We start from the raw sequence: 26,218 nt of genomic DNA, 5'->3' as shown, positions 1-26,218 counted from the left end.
TTGTCTCCCTGTAGCAAAACCGACGCGAAGACGATTCGTATAATTTACGTTACATCGTAACTCACATTCAAGTAAACTGTATGATATTATTATATACATATATATCGCTACTAATTTATCACGTACCCTATTTCACGACCTCTTATGTTATGTTTGGAACAGCCGGTATCAGGCCTTATTTAAAGCTCACGGTGACTTTACCGCCTACACTGACAATCAAATAGTTACGAATTGACACTCAGTCGACACAGTCGTCTACTAAATCTTGTGCAACTTCAACGCGCGATGTATTTCGCTCATGAAACTATAATTTGCTGTGCCATGTGAATGTAAACGTGGTTGAATTGGACACGCAAATCTTTCTTCTGTTGGAAAAACTATACGGAGAGGTTGTGGCAATAAGGAGGGAGCCTTTCATCTCTGATTATTTTTTGCTCTAATCGTTGAGTAAAATATCTGTACTTGAATCTAAAGTTTCTCGTGAAATAGTTTTGCAATCGCGCATTTAATCACGCACGTTGGCGTGCATGATATGCGACTAGATTCGGTAATACCTAAAAACGCTGCTGCATCTTTATGAGAATTTTTTGAAGTCGAATGTAACGGGTGTGCATCGGTGAGTAGTGAAAACAATTTATGACGTATCAATGTTCGATGTACGCACATGTGTATGTATATATAATGTACATGTATATGCTTAATGGGAGTCGTTATTTTTCTCATCTTGTTATCGGAGCATCGAGTCGTTACAGCTTTACGTGGCAAGAACGAGCCAAAGCATAAGAAATGGCTAAATGAAAGGCTCCCCTTAAATTTCATGAGCTAATTAATAACGGCCATTAAAACTCCTCTTTCTTTTTACAGGAGGAGAGCGAGCTCTCGAGCAAGCGGTGGGCCAGTGCGCCCCGCCGTCCGGACAGCCCCTACATCCTGGGGGCCCCCACGTCTAGGGAGGTGAGTGCATATCTCGATTGATACCTACATTCATTTTTTTTACAACTATGCCTGCGGTTTCGCCGAAATTCAATGGCGGGGTTGATACGCGCAGTAATAAGTAAGATTGAAAGGTAAAAAAAAAAAAAAAAAAAAAAAAAACAAAGATAAAAAACGAAAGCCAGATTGGCCTATGTAGCAAGAATGAAGTTTATTCCCATAGATCTGGCGATCGTGCGAAAGATCAGAAGGGATTTCAACCCTGAGAATGGCAATTGGCAGCGATGCTGAGACGCCGGTAATGGAAACTCGCTTTAGAACGTGACGGCAGCCAAATCGCTGGGACGCGCAGCCAATTGCTTTCCGCGTTTGTCCCATACTCAGTCCGCGTCACACAGGCCCTGAAGTAGCAAGAAACGAGACGCGAGGCATCGGCACGTTTCTAGTCAGAAACCGATTAGCTCGACCCGCGACAAGGTGTCGAATCGGAAACTTTGCTGTTTCTGTAACTGTCTGTGCTTGCAGCAGTCTCATCCTCAGTTAGCGATGACGCTTCATTTCATGATTTCCGGACGGAGCGAGTATAAGATATTCGCAATTTACCGCGTCGTCGTAATTCTACGGTGAAAGAACGCGCGAAGAGGAGTCACAAATTTCGATGAAATCGCAATGGTCCGGTCAGTTTTTTTCGGTTATGTTTCCCCGAAGGATTCGATCCTCGCATAAACCTTCCTGGTCGGAACGACGGCTTCGCCGTGTCCAGGGAAGGCGGTGGGTGAGGCTGAGGACGGATGGACGGGCGTGACGTTTCCCGGCATGCGCCACGCACATTAGAGCTTGCAAGCAAGGAGAACGCGCCATTCGAGAAAGGCAACCTTTCTCCGCCGCTTCGTCCCTGCCTAACGCGATCTGCGAGCAGCGGCGTGTCTCAAACGGGACGAGGATCCGTGGGCGAACTCCTCTTTGAGGTATACGTGATGATGTGTAGGTGAGTATGTCCTGGAGAGCGCACTTCGTCATTTCAGAAATTAGTCCGTTTGTCAAGGAACAGTGAGATTTCATCCTCCCATCTTCGTATTAGACCAACTTGACACAGGCGTTGAACAGCTATATCCTGCTTCCATCCCTCGCGTTGCTATGCTAATTAATTGACCCGTAGATGCACTCTGCGCGAAATAGAAACCTGTTCGTGTCTGAATCAGATGGCAGTCAGCCGATGTTTAGTAGGCAGTTGGTTTCAAAACTTGTTTTCAGACTTAGGTGTATTATATACGTATTTGTATATTTTATGGTATATTGAATTAATTGATTTCTACCCAGAGTTATAGTTAGGACGATTAATTATCGAAATTCTATAATTTTAGTTCTGTCGTCTCAGTGAAAAAGTTAACATTTCTTGACCGTTGAGAAACTGTCTGTACTCTCTGATAACTGGTCCGTGGTTCGAGGATAAATCGAGAGCAGTAATCGGAATCGTAATCGTAATCGTAATCTGGAAAATGTAACACCGACGTATTTTCAAATGAGAGGTGAATTATGTATACCTACTTGGAAAGATTGGCAAATGTTAGAAGAGGCCTGTTTCTGTACAACCTAAGTGCAAAAATTTGTGGATACGTAAGAGACGTCTTTCCGAAGGAAATGTTGTATTACTCAAGAGGCTCCTTTGCCCTGCGGTGAGTCTCCGTCGACGATATTCCCTCTCTTTCTTCTCCTCTTATTTCTTCGTTCCACATGCTTGAAATAACCTGAACCTGCTTCGAAAGAGACCGCGCCTTTCTGTATTTCTGCATACAAAGCGACATTCCCCGTCTGACAGAGGGATGAGTGAAGGTCGATGGGTAGGTACGTGTTTCCTTGCGGCTACAAGCCTTGGAAATAAAACTACTACAATACATGGAAGAACTCTAAAACTCACAGATGGCCAGCTTTCTTTCACAGCCTTTATTACAATCGCAAGATCAAACGTTCAGGCTGGCTTTGATATAACGTGTCGCGGTCTTACCTACGCGTTTCAATTCATAATCATTGAGATGAATTCGTTCGTTATCCACAAATATCATTAAGCCTAACGCGCGTGTGTGCTGGAAGAATATATATATCCGTGAAAGTAGCGACGTAGGAGAAGTTCCTTCTTGAAAAAATACACCAGCCATCCAACCGCCGGCGGTATTGAAATGCTAATACATTCCGAGTAACAGATGAAAAGGAAGGAACAACAGCGGCAGCTCAGCAGTATACAACTGAGTCCAACCCACAAACTACTACAGAAAACTCGAACCAGATTGGTAGTAGGTATTGAATTTCAAACGTTACAAAATATTGAAAAATTTACATTCCTTCGTTCACCGTGCGACTGCCACAGCAAGGAGAGAAAAATAACACAATAAAAAGCAGCCAAAGAAGACCTTGAAGTTCAACGCTCTGTGGGCCAGAGATAGAGCCAGAAGCTTTGAGCAGGGCCTGTACCACGGGCGTACGTACAAATCGATGCAATGACACCAACGCGCAAGCTTGCGCTTTAATATTACACGATTTAATTAGCGAAGCCGCGCACATGAGCCCCGAGCTTCATCCTTGGTGCTCCGGGGATTAGCCACTCGGCACTCTTACCTGGACCGCGTTCTCGCCAAGCTTCGAATTCGACTTCTTCTTGGGTTTACCTATATCCGCAGTGCGGTAGCTGCATGTACGGGACTGCGGGACTGTCCGAGGCTCGGCTAGACAAACGCAACGTAACGTAACGTAACGCAACGCAACGCAACGCAACGCAACGCAACGCAACGTACCGGAGAGTCCTGGGCTTCCCACGCCAATTAAACATGACTCATTAACAGCCAGGCGAGCTGGAGCTGGTAGCTCGGATTGATACCCGCTAGCTCTTAGGGAGTCTCTGCATAACTCTTCGCAGAATTAATCGGAACTAATTCCAGAGATCCGAGATCTACCGCGATGTGGTGGTGGTAGGTGCCTATTACCTACGACCGTAGGTACGCGAACGCGGGCATGTGAGCGAAAATCAGTCCTTGCGGAGCACTATACGTGGTTTCCGCGCCGGGGTTAGGTTACTTTCGTCACGCCCTCGGGGCCTGTGATGTGATGCCGCGCCTTCCGCTAGACAAGATTGAAAGAAACCAGATATACTTGGTGACTTTGACCTTGGATATGTCGAGTCTGGGCTCGGACTGGCCCAGTAACGAAGAGATTGTACCTCACTTTTTGGTGTTAGGAGTACGCGGAACTGGTTGGGCGTCGGCCAAGGCACCGTCCGAGTTTGAAACGGGTGCGTTAACGCGCAGGTGGGCATCGCCGAGAGCAATTCACGTACTCGAACACCGCGTCACAGTTTCGATAATCGTGATTCCGACGATTCGTCGCGGTCGAATCGTTGAGCCGTAACAATCAATTAAAAAGAGTGACCCTGTACTTTGTATCGGGTGAGTAGACGAGGCATCTATCCATCCGTCTATCCATCCATCCATCCATCCATCCATCCATCCACACAGACACGTTGTTGCGATAATCCTAATCCCCGTAATACGTACCGTGGTAGTGCCGAGTTCTCTTCGCATTCATCCGCATAGTCGCCTGGAGATCCCACAGTCTGTCCGAATGCATACGTATCTCTTCGGGAGAAACTGAAATAAGTTTAATCGTAGATTGGCTGGTCAAACGGCAACACATAACGCAACTGCCAAAGGGGAAATCCTGCAGGTTCTATAAGCAAAGTGGAATGCCAGCCTATCGGAAGCAATCGCTAAATCGTCGCGCAATAATTTACCAGGTGGAGGGCGTGCGGCGAGGCGAGGTAAAGCTTCTCAATGCGAATTGAATCCCAACTTGGTCGCATCTCTGTGTGCGGCTAACGGATATACGAACTACTCGCGCGTGTTCTTACTCGCTGTAGCATTCGTCGATGCGCGAAAAGCTTTCGTATTATTATATCTGTATTGCCACGTGCACTTCACGAGCATCCCTTTATACTTTCCACTTTTCGATATGATATCCGTCAGCAGTTAGAACAGGGGGAACTCCTTGAAGAGGCCTGTAAACATGCCCGTGGGATCTCGTGATAATCCTCTCTTCTCCTTTGATCGACGCAGTTCTATACGGTCTGTATTTGACGGTCAACGTCGCAGGCTCGGGGAACAAGCAAAGTCGTTAGCAAGTAGATACGCTTCTTAATTACGACCGCATCGCGTCTAATTAGGTCCATGCGTCGATCCGTTAGCTCGTCTAATTATTCTCGCTTGTAGAACAAACGCGCGGCCACTCTCGAGACCTGGCAGACGCGACGAGCGGAGAAAAAGGTAAAAAATATGCGGTAGTCGACGACGGTGTTATCCGCAGACCCATCATCGCTAAATAATGTTGCAGCCAAATTTTCGGCACCTGACCTTCACGGGTCGGGATGGGGCGGGACTTGTGTCAGATGGACACCGCTATCAAAGTTTGAACCCGGACAAGCATTCCTCGGTTGTAACGCTCTGTTGTAGCCTCTTTCGAAGACCGACCAGAAGCTTTCGGACATCCTTAAATCTATGGACCGTGTATATACCGGTACGCGAATACCCGGACGAGAGGCCGGTTAGTGCGTCAGGCGCGTCTGACCACTCCCGGATTCGCGGAGGTGTCGTCACCGTCCGCACCGTCCGCACCGTCCGTCCTCGCGCGTCCTGCTCCTCTCCAAATTGCGTAACCGAGAGAGGAGAACCGTATGCACGAGGTACACCGACCAACACCACACCTTCGTCACGGACAACATCGCAGCGGCGTTCTACATCGCCGCATCGCGCCCATCTGTTCCAGCAGTTGAGACCGTTCCATCCGACGGTCATCTCCGGGGCAAGCCTTTGTCTCCGGCGTGGGCGTAAGGAATCTATTGTTACCACGGAACCCCGCTATAAAGCTGAAGAAGATAGCGATCGAGGAAAACGTCCCGCACTTGTGTACATCGGCATAATCGAACTCGTTCCACTCGGACCGGGGATATATGCCTTCGGCGATGTACGTACGGACCACTTTGATCGTGCGAGTTAAGGCCCGGGCGATTCCTCGGCTAATTTCAATATTAACGCGATGCCAAACCTGATGTTTATTGCGAATCGTTAAACACCGAAGAGTGTCCAATCGCTGGGATATATCGATATCGGTTACCGGATCAGGCTCTTAATCCAAGTAAATATATATACTTTGATGACTTTTTAATTTTTTATTGAACTTAGACACGCGAATCGCTATTCGGTATTTCGCGAGGTCAATGATCTCCGTTATCACCTGGCAATACTCAGACGATGTTATAGTATGTACACAGCAACAAAACGGCTAGACGAACGAACGAACGAACGAACGAACGAACGAACGAACGCAGTCCTCTTCTCGTGATGTGCGGCGTTGCGTTGGCACGTTGTACGTATATATAGGTATACCTACACAACATTATGTATACTTTTGCATATTGAAACAAGGCGCGTCTCCAATTGTTTCTCGGAGTCGCGTAGTCGACTTTGCTGCCGGCATTCCTTGCCGATTCACACGCGGCCTACAACGTTTGATGCCGATCTCCGTAAGGAGCGAGGATAACAATGAGTACTTTCCGCATGGTGCCGACGATGTCGGTCTGCCTGCAGAGCCGGTGTACCTATTCTAATTAATATGATAACGAGTAGTCGCTTCGCACTTTTTGTTCGTCGCATTTCAGTTTCTATGCTCTTGCGCCTTGTACAATATATACCTATATAGTATATCCGCGCGTCGACGTTGCCTGGGAACGATTATTCATTAATTTTTTGCGCGTACCTACTCGCTACCGCACTCGCTTAAAAAATTACAAAGCCTTGCACTCCTTCGCGGCGGGTCGTCGATCGGATGTGCGCCGATCATCCTCCGCAATATTGCATATCTCGGAAATATTTCACCCCCTTATTTTCCCACGAGGAGATAGACGCGGAATCACGCGTTCCTACGACTGACAATGAGAAACACGTCTGTGGTACTGCGGCTATACGGAGTTCTGTGTAAATGGTTTTCCGAGTTTATGCGTTGGACGTGGGCGGACGAGCGCGAGCGGTGAGTAGACGCAACCCGTTGACCCCTTGATTAATTGCTCCACTTTACGGCGGCCGAATGTGGCAACGGAACGCGCGCATTGTGTGCGGAACACGACGCGAGCGTTTAGTCCCAGTTCAGACGGTCGACGCAATGGGCCTTACGGTACACCCACGCCTTTCAATCTCTTCATTTTAATTGCCGCCTGTCGGGGCTCCGTAATTGTCCCAATGACGCCTTTATCATTCGACGGATTAAAACGCATCGTCGCCATTGTTCTCGTCAACCACCGAAAGTGTTGAACTAATTATTCCATCCACCTCGGTCGAGGCTTTTGACCTTCAAGGTAGTTCGTGCGTTTCGACGTATGCCGGCAATCTGTTGCGCACAGAGTGCACCGGGATCTGAAAGTAAATTTATTTATCTCGCGGACAGACGTGTAGATTCTTTTTTTCGAGCTACTCGAAAGTCGGTTTTTCTTTTACATTGGCTAATTAATTTTATCACCGTTTCTCGTGTTAGCTGTGTGTGGTTAACGCGGAATGGCTAACAAGCAAACTGCTGGGATCTATACTTATCTGTAATTAAGGAACTATACGCGATTTGCCTGGATATTATTATGTTATATAACAAATGCTGTGCACCTATCGCACCCGCACTGGGAAGTCGATGTAGCTCTCTGTATGAATAAAGTGGTGCAATTAGGTTTTGAAATATGTTGAGTCAGTGCAGTGCCGGGAAATTTCACGAGTCTTGACTCTTTACTTATTGTTAGCCTCGGTAACATCTGCTCGCAATGCTATATTTCTGCTATTGCTGTGTCTCAAAAGTACCGTACATCTTGTATTATTTGTTACGTACGATGTAATTCAGCTTCCGTGTTGAGGCCAAGTGCGTCTGTCTCTAACGTGCTTCATATTTATCGTCGAAAGCCATGCGATTCGAAACTTACGACAGTCATCCTGGAGTCCGTCCGTCCGAACCGTTGAAATTTAATTCTCTGTCGTCATCCGTCAAAGAACCCCGCGGACGAGACGAACGATCAAACCAGGCAACCCAGGACGACTAATCGCAATTTTGTTGCTACGTTGGTCGAGAGAACGACTGTACAGGTGGTACGTATGCGATATCGTTGAAACTTTTGACGTTTGGGCGTCGGCCTGCGTCTCCATACTCACCGATCACGTTTCATGTTTACAAGTTTTGGGACAATTACCCTGTACTGCGTGAATAGAGTTTTCCGTCCACACTTCATACCTATCCACAAACGGATCGGTAGTACGGCTTTCTTTATAGTTTCTGTGATTTATCTCGCGGCTCTCTCGGCACGAAGTGCAGCTTTCTTCATAGCTGAGTCGCACCCTCTTGTGTAGTGTCGTAAACACGCGTCTCAGCGCTAAGCACTTGAGTCGAGCTGAGCCGAGCGTATCCTAGTCATCTGGTTTTTCACGTTTGAACGTTCGAACGTCAGTTTTTGTCCGCGATCTTAGCTCGACGTCGATATTACGGATAGCACGAAGCACTGAATTCCTCGAGACGCATCGGGCAGCGGTTATGGGTTGCACCTGAGTGTGGACCTTTCACGGAGATTGCCTGCAACGTTTATCACGAGGGAAACAGTGGCCCGATTCGCAATTTTTGCACCGATGCACCTTGCGCTTTATCTCGTTACAGTTTCCTCTTCTCCGGGCAATCAGCATGCCGTCAAGGTGGACTAATCGTTATGTTTGCCGATCTGAGATAACACGTACTCATAAGTCGAGAAGGTATTGACCCTGCTATTGCTGTTTGACGTATTAAATGCCGACAGGGATTTTACTGACAATACTTTGGCCAACCGTTACCAGTCACTCTGGAACCTTCGGAGCTATCGCAGCCGGATCTTACGGACGTCTGGCTGTCAATCACCCAATTTAGGATTTACCAGCCTCCCGTACGGCTCGCGTGTAATTGTAGGCTTGCTCGCGAACGAAGGGTCAAACTTGGGGATCGATAAATTCACAGGCTACATCTCTCATGGTATGTGTTTTATTGAATGATAACGTTTAATGATAGGTTCAATGTCGGATGATGCCTCGGCTGATTGATCGATCAAACTTTACCGGGCGACGGGGTGTAGTGAATTTTGAATTCGGTGAAAGGTTCGGATATCGCCTAAATTAATGCACGCCCGGAGGAATATTATCCAAATTTTCGTCCAACGCTTCATTTCGATGAATTTTTCTTACCGAAATACGGTCCCTGCTCGACACGTGTCTTTGAGGTTTTCGCTGAGTCAACGAATATATAATACATGTCTTCGCACAGCCTGCGACCAACGAGAGAAAAGGCGAAGTCGGAATACAGTGGTGGTGACTTCAAATAAAACGATTGCACTGCCTTGCGTCAAAAGGAATATTAAAATATTTCAATCGTCGAAAATTCGTCGTGAAATTGAGCTGCAAATGCCTTTTTACAGAGGTGACAAAAATTTTTCTTTTTCACACGGACGACCTGGTGAATTTTTCTAAGCTAGTCGATCTGGATAATTGAAAATCTTATGTATTATCGTTCATTATTTTTGGATCCCATGTTTTTAATTAAAGAAAACCGCATCGCATTTTGCAATGCGATCCAAAGATATCGACTTGTTTTACTTTCCTACGATCGACAGAGATTTTTCACCTCGATGTAGAATCAGACAGCTCCTAGCTGTGATCTTTACAGACGTAAGATATCTGCTGGTGTTTTCATTGCTCGTTTTAATTGAATCGTGGCACGGTAGGCGATATCGCAAACAATCTAATCAATGGCGGTAATGACCCGTCTTTTACTCTTCGACCACCAAGACATCGACTTAGGCCGACAATATTGATCCTCTTCGGACCGGAGGAAGGTTGTAACACTCGCAATCAGTAAGAACTCCAAGATTCACTCTGCCGGATAAAGATCAGACTATTTCGTCAGAAAAACTGATTTCCTACCTTATTCGACTTTGTTTTATTTGCACACACATACTTTCATACCCATCCATTATTCAATTTTCTTAACAGCGATGATACTGCATAAATTATGACTGGTAAATATCATACGCGTTACATCGATTGACTTGTGAAACAAGCCATCCCGTTTCTCAATTAGTTTCGTCTAACGTTACCGTAGTTCTTCCAAACATCTCACGGAGAAACTCCAAGTCGTAAAAATTGAAAAGCCATTCGTCTGGCATGAAAAATCCATAATCCAGTTAATCTGCAACGTTTTGCACATCGGGAGGTGAGGGTATAATTTAAGCTGAGACTTGAGCTAATTGAACACAATTGAGTTCCGTCTTGGTTGATAATTACAGAAGCCTTTGTCGTTAGTCGAAGTCCAAGATCCTCTGTAACGTCTCGTCTTCCGCAAAACGCAATTGGGCATAGGTACCGCATCTGTGCCCATTACTATGCGACGATGACCTTCGTGTGTCCGAGATCGGTGAACGGCGGTAGCGGGCACGGCGGCGATGCTTGAAGTTGGTGTCGGTCGGTTGATAGGTATAAAAGTACGCACTCCCGGTTGTCTAGTTCCACGGAAGCGGTGCAAGTCATGTACCCGGGAAACCGTTGGCGGCTCCCTACTGGTCGATTGCAACGTAATATCATTATCGTTCGCTGAGTGAACCTTGTGAGGTTAATCAATTATTATTACTCGGAGTTCCAGCCCCTGTCGGCACCGCCTGGTATACGTATACATCCGTATACATATACGGCATGTAAGGTAGCCAATGATCGGTAAGAGATCGTTGAGTGATTGAGGTCAAGCGTGAACAACGCCTTGGCCCGATAATTGAAGGCTCAAGCATGCATAATTTGACAGGAAATAAGACACCCTTTCAGAGGCTAAAGAGCAGAGCGAACCACTTCGAGGATACCGATAAGCTTTGATGGAATCAGTCGTTGTGGCACTGCAGAATAATTCTCTCACGTCTGAGCTGCAGTCGTTCCTTGCTACCACTGCACGAAAATCATCCCTTCTGCTCGGACCAGTTGATTATAGTCAGAGGAAATTAACCTCTTCGCTTATCATCGCATCGGTGAATCTTATTCTTGCCCCAAGCAAACGCGCAGGAGGTCCAGATCTGGATTGCAGCTTGGTGTCTGGGCATTCGTCAACAATAACAAGCGGTGGTTCTTCTTTGTCACCGTCATTTCCAGGAGGATGGCGCATGGCGTGAGCACCGAGTCCCCGTGCATTGTAACCTACGTGGGTAGCGCGCAGGATACGGAACCGGGCTTCCTTACCGGGGAGACTGAAGCGACACCGACAGCGAAAAACAGTCGAGCTCACCGTTTTAATCCGCTCTTCTTGGATATCCGTTGGTCGACACGGCGCCATTTCTATATTCGTCCGTTAGTGTTTGACCGCCCGATGAAAAAGTGTTGTTACCGGTAAGTGAGCCTGTTAGATTCTCAGAGGGGAGCCGCAGTCTTTTTACGCCCCCTCCCCCCTCCCTTCCCTAAAGATTTGTTGCTTTACGATAGTTACAGCTCTGAGCTGTTACGGATATATTTACAACGTTCAGGATACGTTTTCGAAATAGGAAACTCGAGGAAGATGAACGGGTATTAAAGATCGTCCAGTTATAACCGCGCGAGCATGGTTATTGGCAATTTTTTCTCTTTCTTACCGGCACGTTCAACTTACGACGTAGTATCGATTGCGCACTGCCAGTATCGTACAATTCCCATTCTTCGAGGTATCCTTGTATCATTCGTAACGTACACCCGTACGATCTACACTCCCTTAACAACCTCTTTCGTCGTTCGCCGCGTGATTTCTGTCCATCTGCGTGTTCTCGCGGATCAGGTAGGTATGCAGTATCCGCTTGAGTCATCGCTTTAACCGAAGTGGAGATCCGTGTGTTTTTCACCCGCTGAAAGGAGAGCTGCTACGCGCGACGATCCTGTACGTGAGCTCGAGTTGCGAGCTTACTAACGACTTGCAGTACGGCGGTGATTACATCCGAACAGATAATTAGATTGGCGGACAGCACTAATCGAGTCGTTACCCTGGGCTACTGTCGCTGCTGCTGTTACTGTTGCTTCCTTTTCGTCCCACTAATATTTTTTTTTTTTTTTTTACTACATCATGATATTTTTTGCCAGCCAACCGGGATGCGGAAAAACTGTCGCGGCAAAGTTTTTACATCACATTTACGGGACTCGCGTACAATACTTGAGCTACTCGTTTGTTAAATCGTAACGGATAGCTTACGACATCTATCGTTATTCGTTAAGTATGGCAGGCTAGGGTGTTGCCTCGCATACCTACTCGTACGTATCAATGAATTTGAACGGAATTTTAATCTTCCGCGATGGTTTCCCGCCACACTAACAATAAGTATCGAATCTCACCCACACCTCTGAATGACTTAGGCGATAGATTTGCATACATATAATTCTATGTACGCGTTTAAATTAGAAATCATCAGCAGATAGTATAAATTCGCGACATTGTGCGCGATCCATAAATTAATCATTCGTTCTCGGGTCAACCATCAAACTGTTAGATAGTTTTCGTTTGTTAGAAAAAATAACTGCAGGTTTTACGGATATGTTGAACGAGCATAATTTTGCGATATCTTAACAACTTCAACAACAAATAACAAAGCTTGCAAAAGCAGAATTGTTTGTGATTTCGTGATGTGTCTATAATTATGAAATACCTTTATTTATCTTCGTTTCTCAGCCTGCTTTTCATCAAGTCCACTTGACATTTGCAATGATCAAAAAAATGGAAAAAAAATAAAGAAAATAAAAAGTAATAGTTGAAAATCAGAAACAAAAAATCAATTAATTCCTCAGGTACCAGTGATACGTAGCCGCGCCATGTAGTATCAATCAGATGAACCACCGTTTCCTATCAGGGCAATAAGAGACTTCGTTACTGATAGATTTTCAATGGCTCGTGATTTATAGAGGTAATGCGATTTCGTTACGTGCAACGCCGCCGGCTGACCATCCCGGATGAATATTGTAATTTCTTTATCCGCTCATGTAATATATTCACGAGATGGGATTCTATCATACCGATTCCCATTGCCTGCCGACGTTGCCGCTGTTGTTTTAATAATGGTAGGTACAGCAGATTCGGGACTGAAATCTGTGTGAGGCGCGAGAGATACAAATCATTCTAATGCATGTCTAATATCAATATCCATCTTGGTCGTCGTGTGGCTAAACTTTACCGGAGATTTACAGTTCGAATAGGTATTTCTAAACGAACTGCCCTGCCTACGACGAGTCGTTATTATTTATGACGTGTCCGCAGCACACGCTGCTGTTAATCGTGAGTCGCCCTGCGAGTTAACGCGACGTGTAATGTAAAACTTGGCATACAGCAGAGAAATTACTTTTCTAAACACCCGTCGCTCGATCTTGATATAATTAAACTTGAGCAATATTTTAGATTTAAACAGCGAAGAGCGTTTAAATCAATAAGAACCCATCTGTCCATCGATAAGGCTGATAATTAGCTGCGTGCGGTGGGGCGCGCGTGCTTGAGATACCTCGAGATATCAAGATGAAGACGTCGGCACTCAATTTCAGATGGCTGATACGCGAGGCGAACAAATTAGACGAGACCAAAGTTTAACGTCACGTACGAGTGACGCAGGAATTGAAAATCATTTGTATTGCCGAGCAACCAAATCTCGCCGGGGCGTACCGAGTATGCCGGTCGGCACGCAACTCGTACTTCACTTCATCATCGCTTTGCTGCACGCAACGTAACCAGGAAGGAGTTTTACCTTATCAACCTCTACTCTTATAATATTTGCTTTAAAAAACGTCGATTAAAACTCTGTTATTCGAGATTATCCTTCAGAGTATATTTTACTTCTTGGAAAACCGAGATCAAGAATCTGGGTAATAATTAACCGTAGCTGCATTTTTGTGGCAATAAAAATTGTAAATTAATTTGAAATTTAATGTATATGCGGCAAATTCCTTTACATTGAATGCGGGAAATGTAAAAAGTGATTATAATCAGCGGAGACTTGAAATAGGCGCAGATATCGATGCAGCAGAATGCTACACATACGAATGCTGAACCGCTAATATAAATCTCAGACGGATATAATAGTTTTTTTGAAATCGTTTCTTCCCGGCGCGCGGCCACTCCGGGTCACCAGTGTCATCCACTTGCCAAGCCACGATAAATAGAACCGGGTATTGATATATTTATTACTTCAGACACTCGGACGTTCGTATCCATCCTTTTACCTGCTTGTGCCCCTTTGATCGATCGGCGCCATTACATCGCTTTATTTGTCAATTTATTCGTCCCAGCTCCATTCCTTCGTTTTCACCGTGGTTAATCAATAACATCTTAACTTGCTGCGAATTTCTGAGATACAAAGAGGGGAATATAGTTGTCCCGGCATTTAAAAAGCACAAAAAGAAGACATGTGAAAAGAAAAAGACAGTAACACCAGACGAAATTAAGAATGCTGAGAAAAGCAGGACACACGAAGGTTGTGAAGAAAGCGCGGGTATAATCGTTTGCAACTTTAGCGGTATCGTATAAAATACTTTAACTTGGTTTGGGATCACGACTCGTTGACCGTGTTACCACCTGCGTAATGAGAGTTTGTCCAGTAGTAGGTAGACTTTTTGGAATAGCATGCTCTCCCTGAAAGGTGTACGTAGTCCTCCCACGGTCATAAAATTGGCAAATGACGGGAGCGACGCGTTCACGAATTTCGCACGCGAAGGTATTCGGAGCTGTATGCTGGGCCCGGGTTAAGCATGTATACGTTTGGCATGCCGACAAGTTTCCGTTGTAGTTTGAGGCTCATGCAGATTGTGAAGGGCTTACCGCTTCTGAAACCCAAGGGATCGAGCCAAAGTAAGCGGCCAGTCTTTAAAAACCTCCGTACGAGCTGACCTCGCGACTCTCACGTTTGCACGCGGTGCACGGAAGCGTGCCTCCGTTACCCAAAGAAGTCCGAAATGCTTTGAAGATACTCAGCGAGAATCCTCTTGTGCCACCATGTCTAAGCGGCATCGATGATGTTGTTTCAGATTACTTAATTACAGAGTGCAGCTCGAACCGTTTAGTGCGGTTCCCTCCTGCTAGAGTTGTTCAACAGATTTTTAGGATCCGGGCCTCCCACCCTTTTGTACGTTCTTATTATATCGTGAGCCGAATCCACTCCCAAAAATGGTACCGGTTATGATTTAATACGATGGATTGCACATAGGGTATAATTATTGGAAAGTTTGCAAATTACATCGATGCGATGCCCGGTTTTATATAGCTGATGGTACAATCAGAGGCTGGCCGGAGTGGGTAGGTATAACTACCTTCTCACATTTGTCGTTGACCTGATCGATTATTACATTATATCACCAGCTGATCCCATCCACTACGAGTAAACGCCGCTTTTTTGATTTGTAGTAGAAAAATTATCCGTTTGTTCTTTTGTCGATCAATTACACTACCGCAACCGGAAACCTAGGGTCACATCGAATGGATGATGCTCATACCCTTTGATTACCAGGTCAGGGTCTATATATTGGAACGTGGGGGAGACAATTTTTTTTTTTTTAATAAACAGATACTATTAGAGGTTGGTTTAATATGCGTTGAATTAAAGTATGCAACATTCTTTTAGGAGAAAATTTTTTTTTCACAGATTGTAAAAAAATAATGTTTTAGGCAAAGGCCATTTGCTCCGAAATATAATTTTTTTTTCCTCATACATACGCAGTCATTGAAGAAAAAAATTGCTTTTTCATAATTTTTTGGTTGAGATCCGTCGTGTCGTAGAATTATTATTATTATTATTTTTTTTTTTTGAAACTATGACAATATAATGATGAATTTGTTCGATATATAGATAAAAAAAAATTGTACCCGGTACTCAAAAGCTATGAAAAATAATTAGTAGGTTAGGGGGTCCGTCGTGCCCCCAGTTCTTCTATAGCATTAGGTTCATCAGTGAATTAATGGAGTGATGATGATTATTCGCATTAGTGAGGGACTGTTGCTAATTTATTTCCTAGTCATCGTACGTCTAGGATATTTTGACAATGATTATAATCGTCTCCGGTACGACCTGGACAATCCTTTCCAGATGCATCGACGACTTTCACCTCTACATGAATTGGAACCTGGTAATATTTCAACCTGGTATTTTGGCCTGACATTTCGATCCAGACCCACAGCTTCGCCGATGCTTCGTTGGTGTTGTGGGAAACGCTTAAACTTCGGTTTCAAAACTGCTAACTTCGTCGTTTGAGGTCAATTCGACCACGACTTGTACTCTAATTGTCGCTAGCCTTGAGATCTATTCTCTTTGTCCTCAACGTCTTCAAGTTCTCGCCACAAACGGATCCAGGGATGTCTCAATAAAAAATAATGGTAGCATCGGTTATCGCTAATACTGACGATGCTACGATTTGTTACACCCATGTTCCTATGCTCCTCGAAATGACATCTCAATTTGTAACTTGTCAGACCCAGTGCATAGTCATGGAGTACGAAGCACGGTGCCAGGATTCTAATCTCCAATTTTCTATAACCACAAAGTGTGGTAACTGATGGTTTCCTACCGCTTAACTAATTCCACCGATTTCTGACCGCTTCATCGGTAGTCCGGAGTCGCGTTCCGTTGCTGTGTCACTTTGACACGTAACATATGCTTCCCTCTGTTCCAGTGTCCGGTTCTCAGTGTACACTTTAGACTGCCTTTCGGAAGGTTCTGGCCAAACGGCACCTTTCCGAGTGTCAAGCAACGAGGTCGCCTTTCTCGCTGAAGTAACGCAACCCGCGAGTCAGATAAAAGCCGGGTGGACAACATCACGGGGAAAGCAAAGTCGGTCCGTGCCCACGAGACTTCTTTGGTCTCCCCAGGGTCCAACGATACGCTAACTTGCGGTCCACGCGCGGCGAACTTACAAGCGGCCAAATAAAGACATTCCCCGTACACCGTCATAAACATCTCCGGGAGTGAGTTGTTTTCGGCGACTGACTTTCGGCTCGTCACTCCGTTTCAGGAAATGCGCCGGCCTCGAGTCGTCGGGACGGAATTGATATTCCACAATCCTGGTGCTCTGATTCCTCTCACGATCGAGATTCACACCACACATTCCAGACACACATCGACTCACGGGCTAGGAACAAACCAACGGGCTTCATCACGTTTTCCCAGATTTGTATACAATGAATATTTCTTCGGTTTGAAAAAAAGAGTTCATTTTCGTCACGATGATGTTCAAAGGTCGGATCTAATATCCTGCACGTCAGACATGAGTAGCAAAAACAGTGTAAAGATGAATGTGAAGTCGGTAGCGGGCAATTAGATAAGATACAGCGTTTTAGCCGTCACTCATGAACCCGATTTACTGACGTTAACACACTTAACAATTGCTCTGTAAACACTCAATCTTCGATAATGTCTGCATTAAGGTGAGAGGGATCCCTTTCTTTGGTCTTGTAGGTAAGCAATCTCTTGGTGAAACCATGGTCGCACCTGCGACAGCCGGCTTGGCTACCATGGGAGTGACCGTTTGCAATAAGAAATAAAAATGTATAAAACAGGCATGTATAATGTCTAATGAGCCTAGATATCCTGGTAATAACTTGCCGTTCCTTATAGGCGACCGCTGTATAAAACCTGTCGATAATTTGAAACAGAACCTTGACTCGCACACTGTTACTTCCCAAGCCAAGGTATGCGGCTCAGTACTTAGGATTTTGCTGGGGAACGTAAGAAACGGTTTTTAGTAATGAATGGTTGGTAAAGTCTTGACTCCTGGCTCGACCTCGATTCGATTTCGTAGTTTTGCCAATTATTTTTATAAAACTCTGTGAAAACAAGTTTGAGACGTTATAGCTTCTAATCCGGTACCAACTTGAGAATTTGTGGAGTTGACGACTGGTGGGAGATCCCTGATCCTCGGTCCTTGGTCAAGAAGTTAAGCAGCCCACATGTAGAGATGGCGCGATAAGTGGAATGGTGAAACTCGTTCTGATTTTCGAATACTTTTATCTCTGAAGATCAGTTGGGCAGTTCCGTTCGAGCGAAAGAAGCACGCATGTTTTTCTCCGCGTAAAGATGATTCGGCAAATATATGCGATCGTACAGTGAAAATTATGGCCTCGTTTTCGTTGTTCACGAACGATCGTAAAGTTGATGTCTCTTTGATCGTGATTCAGATTCTTTTATCCTTGTCAGATGTACTGGATACAGCTAGTCTATGCAAATTATAAAAGAAAATTGAACAAGAGCAGAGGGCATTATTTTTATTTTATTTTCTCTTCAATCTTATCGATGAATGTGATTAGTTTAATCGCACGTAAGAAATTAAGGGACGATATGATCGTGTTCCCCAGGAGTAATTAATAAACAAATGATTAATGAATGCTGCTATTCATTATGTATATCACGGTCGTCGGTGTCTTGTTTTTATTTCAACAAAATCTCGTCCACTTTTTCTTCAGGCGTATTTTTCAATCCGCTCTAATTATCGTAATTATTTCACATTCATAGAGACAGATTGAATCGTATAGTCGTCAACTCTTTTTTCTACCGACCAAAGTTCTTCGATGACGAAAGCGTACAAATACACGATTGAAATATCCGTTTCACTGGATTCTTTGAAAGAAAATCAGAGTAAAAAAGGACTACAAATCCCCAATAATTCCATCGGGACAACAGTGTAAGTCAAATAATATATCGTGAGCCAACAATTGTGATTTAGAAAGATTTCAGCCGTTGGTGGTTTTTCAATTCACATTGCGATTCTAGAACTACATGAAAAAGGAATGTTCGGAACGAAGCTCAAAACGCTGTCATGTGTGAGCAACGTTGTTCCTTGATTTGAATAAAACATTTGTTTCCCGGTCAACGGGAGCTATCGGTAACGTTACGTAATATCGTTCCACCGAGTGCGTCTACGCTCGCGCACGTTTCACCGACGGAAGTATTTTCTTACAGAGCAGAGAAAAGTAGATATTCATACGAACGACCGGACCAAAGCGGTACCACTCGGCTAATAGCAGTAGCCGTACCTGCCACCCCCCGCAGCCCTCCACTTGCTGCATGGCTATAGCAGAGCCAGCCTTAGAGCTGGACTGCCATACGGCACTGCAGCGGACGGTGGTCAGGTCGGCTAGCCGGACCTCGTGGGAACCAGTAGTGATTAGTTCACGTCAATACCAACACTAGTTATGCAAATTGCGCGAAAGTACTTCGCAGTGCTACCAGCAGCCCGAGTTATCTAGCCGGGTAATATGCTCGGCAGGATTAGAGCCAACCTGCAGATGCGACAGCGATAGTAAATGAATAGATTTGATTAGGTACTTCCTTTATTCCGCGCACTCTCAAATGCTTTCTAATGCCGAGGAGTGGCAAGTATACTTGATCTAGGAAATAGCGCGCTGGCTGACGTTCACACTTCAAGTCTCGTCGTTGCCTGCATGAAAATCTCACCGGTATTGCTTGATGATGACTCAGCCACGACTATTTGTATAATAGTATTAAGTGGTGAAGTTATGGCTGAATATTATTGCATTGATTTTGACATCGACATTCGATGCCTCGCGTAAAGAAGAGCCAACGATTTCGAATCTGATATCAAAAAGTGAAAACCGTAACTTAAAAATGTTTGTTTTTCCTTTATAAGCGTTACAGTCTTGAGCAATGACCGAGGTGTAAGTTTCAACCTTAGCTGACTTCTCTGCAAAATAAATCCCAAGTGAAACTCCTGCTGTGAAATCTTTTTTTGTCTTGATTTCAGGCGGCGGGTCCCCCTGTGCAGCTGGAACCCGTGGACTTATCGGTTAAAACGCCTGTGGTGCTGCAGGTGCCGAGGTACAGTCCGGCAGTGGTAATCGCCGCAGCTCGCAGAATCCCAACGCCATCGACGACACCCGCAACGCCCGCGACGCCCTCGACGCCCTCAACGCCTACTCTGCCTCTTTCCACATCCACCGGTGAGTACCTATCAGGAATCTTGAATTTCAGCTCCGGTGTTCAAAGAGCTGATGAAATAGCGTTTTTCATAACCGATGATCGTTAACGGATGAATTTTGTGAAAGAGCGAAAATTTTGAAAATATTTTCGCAGTAGGTATAGCATGGTTGTTCGTTGTTATACGTGAATGAGAAATCTTGACGTTTATCTCGAAACGATGTCGCGCGGAGTATGTATTCCTTACACCTTGTACATCTACGCGAGGAACGATCCCGCCGAGATAACCTGGATTTGAGATTGGTGCACGTCTGCGCCCCGGGCACGTTGAGCCATCTTCGTTGCAGAGTCTTGTGACGGAGAAACGCAGCTCGTATAATATTTTTGATAATTCGATAATGGCCAGCTTCGCGAGAGCCCGAGTGATTCATTCGGTTAAATATTCGTTGTACCGAGCTGAGTAAACAAAATTACACGCCAGGTGCCAAATGGCAAATACCGCAAATTATAGTCCCTGTCTCTACCGAAGGCGGGCTATGAAATTTATTTTTTCAACACAGTTATCTGTAAATCATGCGACGCGATTAAAAATATCTTCCGGCAGGTTGATCCGAATTCGGAAGCAGATTATTTTACGTACATTCAGATCTCTCGATGGTTCGAAAGATGATCACCCAGCCTCTGTACTTTTCTGTATTTGTGCCTGCGATACGACGAGCTGAAAAAATATCGTGAAATATTCAATGTCGTATAATCGTAGTCTTGGAAATACCGTCAGTACCGTAAAAGGATGAGAAGAGTACATTGTGAACTCGACGCCAATGAAACAAGTGCCTCTGGATACTTACTTTACTGCTTAATACCCGGAATATCTTGCGCTGATGCACGTATGGACAGTCTGCGAAGATCCTAACGACGGCGTTTGCTTTATGGGTTAATTACGCGAGATTCTTTTTTAGTACGGGTGAGCCGGTTGGTTGGTGGATTCCATGTTTGGGCTATTGTACCACGCGTACCGTAAGCACTCGCGAATAGTTATATTGAAACGCACAAAGCTAAAACGGCCCCATAGGTTGTCGAACGGAGCCTAAAAAACAACCTTCTCTAGGATGCAGCTCGCGGTGACCCGGTGTCAAGACCAGGTCTTAACGGTGCCTTCTTCTTCCGCGCGAAAGAGGGGGAAGAACAGGTAGATTGAGAATCAGAGAGGTAGGAGTAGTAGGAGTAGTAGGAGTAGCACGATGTATGTATCGCGGATCGACTCGGCAGACTTTGGATAGAGGCGCAAGCTCAAGTGTAAGTACCTAACGGAGCCGAATACTGACATTTATCTATGTTCGAGATCGGTCATTCCTCCTCTGCGCAACACGACACAGCTACGCCGTTGGTGGGAAAACCATTCAACGAGAGACCGGAGCATTTTATATTCGCACGTAGGGAACTGCATAATGCAGAGATATCCGTACAGCTGTTGGCTTCTATTAGTTATTCCCGGGAGCATTAAATCCCTGATAGAATGGCTGGCTGGGAGTGTGCACATCATCGCTCGCGTGGATCATACCTTAGCGCACATTGCAATACCGCATTAGCAGCTGGCATTTGTTTAACCACGCATGCATCTCGACATTCTATTGTTTTCTGGCAAAGCATTGATCCCTCTAGCGATAAGGGACCACCGTCAGCTAACCGAGAACCGACGGATCGTCATCGACGGCACCTTGCCATCCGGACGTTACGTATATATATACGGCCAGCTCCGTCGCCTAATGACTGCAAGCTCTGTTGCGGCACCGGTAATAATCAACTATCGGAAAATTCCAAACCTGCGCAGAGTAAACAGAGACCTCGAAGGTGGGGTCCTGCACGTTCAACGATCGCTCAGGAACCCGCGGGGAGGAAATATCGACTGGATGAGCCCAGTCCCTGTCACCGGTGAGCCGCTGCTGTTGCTGCTGCTGCTGCTGCTGCTGCTGCTGCTGCCATACCGCAACCGTCGATAATCATTTCGCAATCTGCAATAGGAGATTTAGTTGGTCCAGGTGACATTTTCTCTCTCCGCTGGGTTGTTTCGCAATAGAAAACGAAACGCCCTGAGAAAATCTAGACTTCGAACGGACGGTTCCATATCGAGGAGTTGACCGGTGTATTGCCCAACACACCGCGCTTGTAAATCAGTCATAGCAGTCACGATCGGTGAACTTGCCCACTAGCAAGAGCACGCATATGCACCAGCTCTGGAATAGTTATATCCACTTATATACGTACCTGTATGCCGATCGAAAGATGCCGCGATATGCCTGAGAGCAGAGATAATGAAATCCGATTGGCGAATGAAAACCTTGATGCCTTTACCTGTCATCTCATCTGTATTGTTTGCGATTAAACCGATAGAATGAGCCGAGTGTGACAAATTGGGCATAAAACTGTCGGGTTAGATATCAATGAAACGTAATTAGGTACTATCTGTCGACTCCATCGTGGCCATACCGAATCGATGATTTCTCGCCAGGTTTCGATCTGATTGGCCCTGCGAACACCCTTAAGAAGGTTTAGGTTGTGCAGAAGGGCCGCGGTTTGATGTGATCGAAACTTTTTACACGGAAGAACATAATTAAGGGCATATTTTGAGTGTTTGTGTACACCTGGTTGGAGGCATTATTTTCTTCGTTTTTTTTTCTTTGTTATATATTTCAGTCTTAATTATTCTTCGGATTCCCGCCTGGTGTGCCAGAGGCGTTAGCCGCAAAGCCCATTAGAGGCAGCTCATTACGGAAGTAGCTTGTTCGGAGTTTTCCTTATTTCTTTTATTATCTCCCCGTGCGTACGGGGTATAACTACACAAGAATCATGCCTGGACGCTCCTAAAATTTCTTAATATTCCTTCCCTTTGTAACGTCAAACTTGCATGCCTCTAACGGATGGCTGTAAAGCGGTAGGTATATGTATATTGTATACTCGCTTGGATCCAACTGATCTATGCGTGACGTCAATTATTTATACGCGTGGCGTGGATAACGCCGATGCCTCGGGGCCCGTACGTAGCGTGGGCCTAGAACGTTAAGGGGTCCGGGCCCTCAACCGCGTGCAAACAAATGACGGAAGATACTCGCGGTGGTTGAGATACAAGCTGATAAATTCAGTTGTGAAACAACTCCGGTCCACGGCTACTGGTTTTTAATATCCCTTGTACATAGAAACTTTACAAATATACGATCTTACGGACGTCTCTACGCGAACACGTTGGAATAACTTTACAACCCAGCGCTCGAAGGCAGAGGTTCTTTTCTTCTGTTACTCTATGTAACCACATATACATATTCACTTGTACAGGGGCGTACTTCTTGCATCTCGGAGTGACCGTGGTCCGGATTTTGCACTTTCTTAAAAAAAATTTACCTCGCTAATTTTGTGTGAGCGACTTTTTCATATTCTTAATTAAGGAGTAATAAAATCAAAGCCGAATTGTCGGTTACGCGACATCCGGTCTAATTTACGTGCAAATCGCTGCTTTACGTTGTATTGTGAATGCGGAACATATTGCGGTACTCTAGCATAGCTTAGCCAGGCTGTCGCCTGCTGAAGGGGTCTATTATTGCAAGTCAGTGCGAAAGACGAGATGACTTGTCGATCTGCTTCTTTGTGAGCGTCATTAGATATCCATCGCGCCTTATTCGATCGGATTATATCACTGAGTTTGCTTGTCCAGTGAACAGCATGGATAATTAACGAGACGACAAATGACAAATCTTCGACTTTTTGCACGCAGTGAAACGAATGATTAGCTGACAGTTACTAGGAAGAATTATTAATCGATGCGGCCTCTCCGAAGCTGCCACGCTGATGAGGCAGAACATTTGCTTCAACGGCACCGGCTATATTCTGTCTCCAGAATACGCGTAATTTGAAAGTAATCTCGGAGGTGAATTTGCCATTGCGTGAAATCTATCGCGATCATTTGTTATTAGCGTTATAATCGCGTGCCAAAAGTCGTGGTAATGAAACTTTTCCAGCCGTGACCATTATATTACTCAGTAGAAGATTTTTGATTCAAATCGCTTGCAGGACGAAACAGATGGATCACGGTAAACTTCTTGGTAGATTATTGTGTGGTATTGCCGACATTTTTTTAGGAAATGAGCGAACTCTTGATTTCACAAGCGAGATAAATGTGACGATTGCGCGCCTAATTCTCTAAGATCTGAGCTTTTCCAGTTGACTTATACCCAGTAAGAACCACGTTTTTCTTGTTTTGCCACAAAGGAAGATGGCAGATAACGGATTCGTTTGTTGGGAGTCGGTCAGACGGCGCGCTCCCAGCCTTTGATTGTCTCTGATTAATTACTTTTACCAAAGCCAGATGCCGGAAACCGTCAGTCGCTCATCTAGATAACATTTGCCGTATTAAAGAACGAGAGCAGCCTCGGTATTCGCCCTTGAATAGAATTTAAAGAATAAAAGTTTAAACCACATGGCTCGTCCCGCCTGTAATAAAGGTGCGAAATTCGTCTCGGTCATGTGTAGGAAATGCCATCGCGGTTCAGTCTTCCCCTAATTCCGGACCTTAATACCCGTGTATCTCAGTCTGGATAAATCTTACCAACCACTAAGAATATTCTGAGAATAAGCGGATGGCAGAGGCAAGACGGGTAGCGACGGGCTCGGTCATATCACGCTTCGAGCATTCAAAGATACGATCTAAGATAGGGAATATAATGTTTCTAAACTACAGATTATAGACACTGAGTTACTACGGTGGCGGTACGCTGCCTCGCTTGAGTGCGCGGGTGAAAACTGGCGTCCAAACACGCTCCGAGCATTGTAAACCATCGAGTCTGCAGGTATGGAGGATAAAAACTAACCAGCTACCGAAGCTTAATCCGACCACATCGCGCGTGGAGACTCCTTAGAAAATGTTTACTTATGACAACCAAAATCGTGTTGTTATGGATAATTTTTAGGATTAATATACGAACCAAATACAACATTGCGTCGACGAAACGAAAAAAATTAGTAGGAATTATTTTGCACGAGAAATAAAAAGGTTTTGCTCCTTTCTATGAGAAAATTTTTGAGAAATGTGACTAACACAGTAAAATTATTTCGTGAGAATTGCGAAGTGAAGTTTCGATTATTTTGATTAAAACAAAATTTTGCTCGATAACGTCTGTTTTTGCAATCTCGGGGCAATTATTTGATTGATTTCAGTGTTTCCAATCATATATTGTGTCTTCTTGAACAAACGATCTGGAAAATGCATTTAAAGATTGGATTTGTTAAAAAAAAACAAAGAGTTTTGTCTAAACGTGTACCTAGTTATCGCTGACACTTGTCAACCATGAGCAGTTCTCCAAAAAATATCCCCCACTGACGTAGAAAACCGCAACGAGAAAACCTTGCGAAATCGCGTTAATCGCGTATCTGCATAATACAACCGTTGCAAAAACGGTGAAACAATTTTCAACTATACGCATGCTAATGCAAATTTCATAACTGCGAAGAATTCCTCCTAAGTTCGTTGTCATAAGGTGACACTCCATCTTCAGCTATTGATGCCCCTCTATGACGGAATTGTAAATTTCTCCCGTTGGTCGAGAATCCGCGCGTCAATGCTTTCCATGGAAACGGTATATCTCTGAGCGACTGGGATTCGACTCGAATAGAGCCGTTTCTACCCTGCGGCTCCTGTGTCCGGTTGTGCGCCTGTATGAAGACCACTTATGTGGATATGCTTGTCCACATTCATAGGTGAAGTAATCAGTTATTCAGCTACAGGGAATCGCCTTGCTGGTCCACCAACATTCCCCTCGTGCCACGCAACGACGAAGACGACGCCGATTATTACCACTGCGATTACCGTTTCCTACGGCTTACGATCTTCACGTTGCAATGTATATTCAGGAGGCCGTTAGTCAAGGGATCGAGATAATTGTCGAGGTACATTGAAGCCGTTCTAGCTAATGTTCGGCGTAATGGCGAACTCCGCGTAAGCGGTTAAACGGATTTTTGCAAAAAACAGGGTTGGGATACCGATCGCGACTGCCTTGCTTCTTATTGCAGAGGTGCTCTTCTAATCATATCGTTACTCTTGAGTCAGCAATGAAAGCTGTTATTAGTTTACGACAAGTTTGATAAGGTTGTGTGGGCAAGGATATAAACTTGGCGATGGATAATTATACCACTCGGTTAAAATCTTAAAACATATATATACAGCGGTCTTTTAACGATTATCTGTGACACCTGTGATAAAAACTTGTTAAACCTCTCAGGCAAATTAGCCCTCTACACTGCATTTCTGCAATG

General features: G+C 44.9%; 1 protein-coding gene across 3 annotated transcripts in view; it reads left to right on the top strand.

Moving 5' to 3' along the window:
- The window catches only part of LOC124408808 (AF4/FMR2 family member lilli-like), a 252,252-nt gene that overhangs the window by 115,285 nt on the left and 110,749 nt on the right, over positions 1-26,218 (top strand). For all 3 annotated transcript variants that reach the window (XM_046886019.1, XM_046886020.1, XM_046886018.1), the window contains exons 3-4: positions 865-954; positions 19,746-19,941. In XM_046886019.1, the coding sequence (XP_046741975.1) occupies positions 865-954; positions 19,746-19,941 (286 nt within the window). The remainder of the gene's footprint in view (positions 1-864; positions 955-19,745; positions 19,942-26,218) is intronic.

The sequence above is a fragment of the Diprion similis genome, chromosome 8, assembly GCF_021155765.1.
Source record: "Diprion similis isolate iyDipSimi1 chromosome 8, iyDipSimi1.1, whole genome shotgun sequence".
Lineage (NCBI taxonomy): Eukaryota > Metazoa > Arthropoda > Insecta > Hymenoptera > Diprionidae > Diprion > Diprion similis.
Note: the sequence above shows the minus strand (reverse complement) of the source record. Positions and strands in the feature narration are given on the sequence as shown.